This window comes from Limulus polyphemus, unplaced genomic scaffold, assembly GCF_000517525.1.
Source record: "Limulus polyphemus unplaced genomic scaffold, Limulus_polyphemus-2.1.2 Scaffold493, whole genome shotgun sequence".
In the NCBI taxonomy this organism is placed as follows: Eukaryota; Metazoa; Arthropoda; class Merostomata; order Xiphosura; family Limulidae; genus Limulus; species Limulus polyphemus.
The window spans coordinates 150912-159870 of NW_013666103.1; the positions used below are offsets into that span (position 1 = coordinate 150912).

The 8959-nt window shown below is 29.2% G+C and overlaps 1 protein-coding gene across 3 annotated transcripts in view; it reads right to left on the reverse strand.

Moving 5' to 3' along the window:
- Positions 1-8959, reverse strand: part of LOC106458617 (ATP-binding cassette sub-family B member 6, mitochondrial-like) — a 49617-nt gene that overhangs the window by 6351 nt on the left and 34307 nt on the right. For all 3 annotated transcript variants that reach the window (XM_013918141.2, XM_022384880.1, XM_022384881.1), the window contains exons 15-19: positions 7091-7195; positions 5217-5290; positions 3539-3639; positions 2621-2733; positions 789-883 (exon numbers count right to left, since the gene is read on the reverse strand). In XM_013918141.2, the coding sequence (XP_013773595.1) occupies positions 789-883; positions 2621-2733; positions 3539-3639; positions 5217-5290; positions 7091-7195 (488 nt within the window). The remainder of the gene's footprint in view (positions 1-788; positions 884-2620; positions 2734-3538; positions 3640-5216; positions 5291-7090; positions 7196-8959) is intronic.

An 8959-nucleotide genomic window follows, 5' to 3' on the forward strand; every position in this document is an offset into this window, starting at 1 on the left:
ATATAATGTTATACTTTCCTTAATTATTTTATTTAAAACTAAGATGATACATAATAAACATTCTTCTTCTATTGCAGATATTCTAAAATAAGAGATATAACAATTATAGTTTACAGAATTTTAAAAACCTAAAAAAGGTCCATCTTAAAATACAAAAAGAAAAATTACATCTTTATTTTCTAAACGAATGTAAAGACTAAAATTGATATCAAATTTTCTTCTGTTTAAGACATACAAGATGAAACTAAAAAATTGTAAATATTATTCTAAAGTATTACAAATAATTTTGAATAATAAAATAGAACTTAAAAGTATACAGATTAAATATTAAAAAAAAAATCACTTAAAAATATTTCATAATTTAATATCTTAATTGAATTTTGTTCATAGCAAGACCTGTATCGATATAGTAAATAATAGAGTTAAAACAAATCAGGTTAAGTCATTTAAAGAAGTTAAATAACTTGAAAAGAACAGAAAGGATTATTAAAACATCTACTGATGATCCAGATAAAGTTATATACAATTTATCTCAATAAAAACTTACTGAAATAGAAGAGAAAGTATTATTCTTTAATTTCCCTGAAAAAAATCATGCTTAATTTCTTGGCTATGAAGGTGCAGGTTAATAGGAAAAAATTTCATCAAATAATCACTAATACCATAAGTGAAGAAACCAATAACAATTGTATTCTTTTACCTGTCTTATTTAAGATAGTTTCTCATCTGAAATCATCCTATGAACTAAATAGTTAACAATTTAAAGCCCAAGTATAAAAAATGCTTACCTGTGAGCTACAATGATTGTTGTCTTATTAGTACATACTTTAGTAAGGGAATCCTGAATATGCCTTTCTGTCTTAGTGTCCAGAGCAGATGTGGCCTAGTAGAAAATAGCATAGGCTATTATCATTTATTATTGCATAATGGAGGCTTTTCAAGAGATAGAGAAATGAAGATAGGGCATAAATAAAACAATTAATTTTTGTGCATTTTGTAGATAAATTATATTCCACTCATTGTTTAATGTCAGTTTCATTAACAGTAGTGGTTAAAATGTTTTAACTAATATATTAATTTTTATTTTCATTATGAGTATTATTTTGCATTACCAGACGAGTATACAGATTTTGAACTAACCTAAATCTCCTAAGCTCAACAAACCTCATGAATTATTGTTGCAGTAAAGGTACCCAGCTGACAAATCAATGTTTTGTAATTGTTATAAGTTTCATGATATTGCATACACCTACATTAACTACTGGGTTAATTTTTAGTTCTGATGAATGTAAGTAGCTTTTTCTTTTAATCAGAACTTAATGATAACCTATTAATTAAATAAACAGCTAGTCATCTACAGTTTATTAGTTAATAGCTAGTAAATTTCACTAAACTTGCCACCAGTTGTAAAGTATGTGACCCAGAACCTTTAAAAAGCAGATTTCATCATATTTGATGCTATATACTAGAAATTCATTACATTTTTTATCATGAAAAAATAAATTAAAACACTTATTTGTTTGTATCAAACTGGTGTTAGTTTGATTAGTCATTACAAGAACAGTGATAGCTAGGGACTCATTTTTCACCTAATGAGCTTTAAAAATTTCATAAAGAAAAAAAAAATATATATATATATATATTTACTAATTAAGAAAGAGAATGATGATTGGTTACGGCTCTGTACTATTTTGGGGAAATTATATTATTAAGTACCTTCTAAGACAGCGTTTCCCAGACTATGTTCTGGGGAACATTGGTGTTCCGTCCAAGATTGATAGGGGCTCCGTGAGAAAATCATGATTTTAAATTTTAATAAAATATTTTGCACTTTTTTGTACAATCATAACTTATTATGAAATATTTTCCTGTTTATTAGAATTAGATAATATCGATTTCACATTGAAGAAGAATTATAGAAGATACCATATCTATTCTACATAATATACTAGTGGAGAGGTTTGTACCTACAATATATTATAAGCATAAAAATGTAAAAATTCATTAATATGTAATTGATTAAATAAATAAATGAATAATATACAAATCTAGAGGGCGCTGCACACATAACATACACTCTACACTGATATGTCTCCAGTGCTCCATAAGCTTTTGCTCAGCTGAAAAGTGTTCTGTGGCCAAAAAAGTTTGGGAAACGCTGTTCTAGGGCATACTTTTGAATTTCTATAAGGTTATTGATATTTAACTGGAATTTACCTTTTTAATTTTTACATTGAAATATCATTTTTCTGTATGGATTAGATATTCAAATTGACAAACTATATTACTTCCTGCAATAACTTATGGGTTTTATATAAATGACAAGAACAATACTAGTACTTTTTTTTTAGTTCTCTGCTTGAGTAAATCTACATTTAAAATAACAATGTAATACCTCAATTTTAAAAGCTATAATAAAAAGTATCAGAAAGAAATTCTAAACCACAGCCATTTACAAGTTGAAAAAACTATAATTAATATTGTTTCAGAAGGGGGGGTAACCAATAATTTGAAATAAAGATTTCTAAATAAACTTAGCCTTTCCATTTACAAAACCTTAATTCTTTGTTGCTCTTCAGTGTAAAAATTAACTTGAGACCTTAAGATTCTCTAATCTTACCTCATCAAGTAAAACTATTTCAGGAGCTTTAAGTAAGGTTCTGGCTATAGCTACACGCTGTTTTTCTCCTCCACTAAGTTTTAAACCACGTTCTCCCACAACTGTTTTATAGCCTACAATAATATAAGGTGTTTTAAATAACAGTAAAGATTTGCAAAACTGGAAACATGAATTCAATCAAGTCACATTACAGCTAATTTCTCTATCACTACCACCACTCCACAGATTTTTATTATAACTTTTTCTACTCTTCAAACAAATAAAAAGGAAAAACTTTAATGACTCTATTTTCTTTTAGATAAAGCAGAGCAAACCATAATTGATTAAACTGCAACTACTAACTTTAGCTTGGAAGACGAAAGTGGCTGAGGTGACATTTGACACTTTTATTAAGTTTATAAACAAGTTCTACTTCTTATTGTTTTACTTGTGTTCAACAACATCTTTATATGTTTTAAACAAATCTTAGCTCATTTATTTTAAGAATGTAAGCACAGAAATACTAAATTTAAACTTATTTGGTTCTTTAAATTCTGCCAAATGTTGTCTATTAATAGTTTTAATACAAACATCTATTTGGGTTTACACCAAACTTAGTGCTGAACTGTAGAACATTATTCCAAAATTAATGCTACAATGCAAAAAAATATTCAAACTGGATTAAATGCTAAGAGAAGCTGTTGTTACAATTGCATTGAATTATCAAGCTTCATCCTCTTGGTAATAAAAAGCCATTAAAACTATTATTAATTCTACAGAAAAGTGAAATTTTTTTAAAGAATTAAGAATTGATAATTCGTAGTTTATCCCTTATGAGAAGAATTAAGCAGACATTAAAATTGGTTAATGAAATTTAATCTCATTAAAATAAACATAATGTACAATTCAGAAAGATAAACAAAGTAACTGTACACTAACCATCGGGAAAGTCTAGAATCCTGCTGTGAATATCTGACCCTTTGGCGGCAGCTTCTACTTCTTCATCTGTAGCCGACACTCGTCCATACCTGATGTTGTACCTGCATAAAGAAAAAGACATTTAGTAAATCTGTTAATACAATACTGCCTCATTATAATGCTACCATCAGGAGCCATGTGCACCTGAGAGCAATATAGGTGGGGGAGCGTTATAACCAACTAGTCAAGAAGGCACTCATGCTGAACAAGTATGGATTCAACAGACTACTAAAGCAATCAATTAAATAAAATAAATGTTTATTTACATAGGAAAAATAGACATAAAAAAACATAGATAAGACAAAATAAGATATAATAATATCAGATAAAAACAATCAGCATTTCCAGTGGATGATTAATATTGCACCAAAAGTGAGCGGGTTTAATGCTACTTTACCAGCTACAATTAACATCTTCATTTCCTTCTGACACTGAGCAGTATCTTGGGTTTCACCTGTATACAATTCTTGGAACTTCTTGCTCTGTCCACAAAGTTAAACCATTTCCTCTTTTACCTTCTCCAGATGGATCATGGGTCAAAGGCCATGTCATCGTGTTTGACTCACATTAAAAATTTTATTGAACTACTATTTCGTGAATTTATGTCAATAACTTTGGTATCAAACTATAGTTTATAATTCAAATTTTAGTATTATCCATTATTTAATTTCTTAATTTAAAAGTAAATATTAAAAAGATATAGATAAACATTGATTTTTGTGTGTCACGTGGTATGTTGAATGCAGCACTGGTTCAAATACGATGTCTGTGAAGTCAAAATACTAAGTTTATAGTTTCATATGAATTAGAAACTCATATTACCGATATTATTACCAGCTTTTAACCAAACTCATACCTTTGATTTTGTATTATTTTTTCACATCCTCGTTTGTTAACATTAATGATGAATTAAAAAATTTTAAGAACTTTTACAAGAAGATTTAAAAAGTTATTTCATACATTCTGATTTATATATAACATTAGGATGATTTCAAGCCTATGTCAGGAGTTGGCATGCGGAGAAAACCATGTCAAGAATTGTTTCAAAGCAAATAAAATACCAAAAGAAATGGCTTCAACGTATAAAAGCTGTAATTCTACAAGAGGTGGTAAATATAATATATTTACAAATGTTTGTCCGACACAGCAAAAAATCATTACAGTTTGGTCATATAATACAAGTACTTTAACCTGATTCATCATTAGTCCTGCAGTGTAAAACAAAAAGCTTATTTCAATCTTCATAAGAACCTTAGTATTTCACTCTTGTTTCTATTATAATCAAATATAAAAATAATAAGAAAAAGACTGTTAAGCTTTGCAAACTCATCAAAATAGTAATTAAGAAACAGAATTTTTGATATCTTTCTTAACCTATAACGAAACCCAAATCTTAAAATAAATTTACAGGAGCTTAGCAGGATTTTAGATAAAAGTTGTTAATAATTAATTTTCAACTCTACCTAAACATAATAGTTTTTAATTTATTTTATTAACATACAAACAACCAACAAGTAGAAAATGTTTATGTAAGCATAGCTAAGAGATCCTCAATCAAATTTTGACAAAAACATACAAAAAAAAAGAAACACTTCCATCTTGCCATTGATATTCAGAGAGAGAATTTATTTTTCCTCACCTGATATCACTGTTGAAAAGAACAGTGTCTTGAGGTACGACTCCTATGTGTTTCCTTAGGGATTTCTGTGTCACCTGTGGTGTGTATTGAAATGACACAAAATACATATATAGAATTTCCTATATATTGTATTTGCCTGAATATAATGCGTACCAAATTTTGAAAGGTTATATTGAAAAACATTTGTTTCTTTACACATCATTTATCCAAAATGTATTGAATAGTTTCTAAATACAGTAATCAACTATCTATGTATTAAACATTTTTGGAAATCTTTCATCGACATTTTGTTTATGTGTAACTTTTACAAAATTGATTGAAAAGTTTATACGTTGTAATACACTACGCTAATCCTTCATCTTCACACAAGTCTTCATCATCGCTAGAACTGTCACTACCATTGGATTTGTTTCCTCGAACCTTTACTTCATTATCTTTTGATTCACACAGCATGTTATCATCTGTACCATCCGTTGCATTGGATATGCACCATTATTTTAAATGTTTAACGATGCTTTGATGATTTTCTGTGGTAGCTTCTAGTAAAATATATATCAAATTGAATGTGCATGAATATAATACAGTCAATTTTTTGGGAGGTACTTGGAGGAAAAAAAAGTGCATATTATATTTGGGCATTTAGAATACTTTTGTTTTAAACCTTACATCTTCCCTAAATACCAAGATTACTTTCAGCACATAATACTCTATTAATAAACGTAAACCAATCAACTAATTTCTGTACATTTTAACTGAATGTGCACAGATCAAAGAAGAAATTTTGATTATAATTTCAAATTTACAAAGTGTATCTTCATGTAATGTAGCAAATATTTAGTAAATGCTACAAGTCTGTTGCACAAAAAATCAGATGCGTTAATAAAGTCATTGTGCTAAAGATGTGCCTGTGAAATAGCTGGCTTGGACTCTGACAAGTTGGAGTACAAGGTGATGTTCATAAACTATGAAAATACTTTTGTCTATCATACAGTTTGTAAATTGTATTCATATAGCCTCTACAACTTCGCAGATTCATATCAAGCATTTTTTTCAGTATTCCTGTATATTATATGTGGTTATTTCTTTACTCTAACATGACCTGTTGCAAAATCAACAATGTAGGGTAGCATGAAAAGTTGATAGTTCTGACCCCAAATTCTTAATACCATGTTAAATAACACTCTTTACAAGGATGGGGCATAGACAATTTGACCCCCATCCATACACATAGGGTTAATCATATAATAAAAATAACCACTGAAAATTTACAATTCTCTATTCTTTAAATAACAATACATTGAAAACTACTTTAAACCTATCATACAATCTAACTTAAAGCTTTTCTTCAATGATTACCTCAGTTAAGAGTAATTTCAGTGGACATGAAATGAAAATGTACAAGCTTTTTAGATAACAAAACCTGTACCATAACCAGCTAGAAACTGCAGTTTCAAACAATACCAGCTTCCTTCAGTCCAGTTTGTTTACATGATAGAAACTCACTCAACAGAACTTTATACGGTTTTAGATGTAAACGATGGCTTGGTGTAGTTTTATATACCAACACATCTTTATTCTCACTCATTCAACAAAAAAAGATTTGAGGTAATAAAGCTTTTCAAGTAAACTTAGTAGTCATGTTTACCTCACATATATGTAGTGTGAATTGTGAAATCCAAAATTATATGTCTATATTAGTTGTTAGAATATTACACTGGCATAAAGAAAAACAAAAACTCTCATTACACTATTCTGAACCAATTAAAAAAAAAAGATGTAAGTACAAAAAATATGTAATAAAAATAAGTCCATATATGTGTTTATATATTTAAATTTTTGTACAAGAATAAAATTTGTGTGCACATATAAAATACCTTTGCTATATTCTGGCCATCTATAGTGATCTCACCAGAACAGATATCATAGAAGCGAAACAAGAGGCGAATGATTGTTGTTTTCCCACTACCTGAAGGACCAACCTAGAAGAAATATAAAAAAATGATACAAAAATCCTCAAAATTTATGTATTTGTTTTATTTATGAAAGAAACTAAAGGTAAAAATAAATAAATTTAGTATCAAAGAAAAATGTGATCAATATTCACATTCATATATACATTGCACACACAAATACAAACCAAGAATTGAAAATAAAACATAATTAACTCTTTGTTGCCTTTCAGATTCTACAATTTTTATGTAAAATTGTCTTTTTCCAGTCGGTCAAAAAGTAATAAAAAACCATAAACATTACAAGGACTATTTAATTATATTTTTGGGTTAGGAAAAAAATTTATTTGCAAAAGCTACACTTCCTACTTCTAAAGCATTCTAGCAAAACTCCCTATAACTGCTTGTTACAAATAATACTTTAATTGATGTTTCCTGAAGAAGGCTTGGAAAAATTAAAATTTGTAATTGTTTAGACTCTGCTCTAGAAATTTACTACTTCCTGTGATGAGTTATGTTTATAATATGTATAACCCCATTTCCATATGTTTTTAAAGTTACTGAGGAAAAGTACCAGACTTTCTAAATCTACTGGTCTAGCAGCTTTTCTGGCACCATTTGTAAACTGAGTAAAAACCAACTAAACAAAATATAAGCTTATTGCAATAATGTATTTACATCTTTTAAAATTCTTTTAGGATTGACTAAAAGTGAAGTATAGCAATTAATAAAACTCATACATTACAACAAATACCAGACAATTAAATCTAGGAAAAAACCCACAGAAAGTAATAAACAAAATTTTATATCAGTATTTGATCCTGAACCTGTAATTAGTGGAGTGCTCCCTCAATTTTGTGTTACTGATGAGATCAAACATCAGACATGGTTTCTTGGGTCTTAATCCTTCAATACCTGTATTACTCAAACCCTACAAATCAAAGAAGGATAGTAGATTGACAAACCAACTTACATTTTGCAATACTTCACTGGAAACACATGTAAATTAGGCACACAATCTAAAGAAATAGATGATATTACAGAATTACTAGAAAATGAAACAGATAGATAAAGGTGAACTCTATAGGAGTAATAGTACTGGCTAATAGCCTAGGCTCCCGTTCTCCACATTAAACAGGTGGAGTTTTTGTCATAGCACACATACTGTAATACAAACCATGGTAGCATAATCTCCCTAGGTTCAATCCTATGACCTTCAGATCCCAAGACAAACACCTTAATCATTAGGCTACCAAGACAGATGGAAATATTAGATATTCAAGTGGACACTAAATACATTTACACAAATTGTGTATTTAACAAATCAGTGATATTTAAGACTGTGTAGTTTCACTCATACAATCAGCATCATCTTATTCGTTACAAGGATGTTTGAGGCTACTTCGCTTTACAGTTGACCAATCGAGCACTAAAGTGACTGCTGGAAAATTCTTTTATATCTCTGGATAAACTTTCATACCATAAGTATATATATACACTGAGTGGTCACAAGTAAATAGACACCTAATTTTTCGCAATTTAACTGATTTATGCTAACTAATTTGTGTTCACAGAGCACTATATAAATGAAAATGGTCCGCACACTAATTATCTTGTGCTACAACATGCCTAGAACTCAAGGTTCTCTCGAATTGTCAGATTTTGTTAGAGGAAGGATAATTGGTCAAACAGATGGTAGAATAAGTCAGTGGCAAATTTCGACAGTCAACAGTTCAGGAAACACGGCAAGGAAACAACTGAGCAGCGTCCGTGTCCATCGGAGAGGACAGAAAG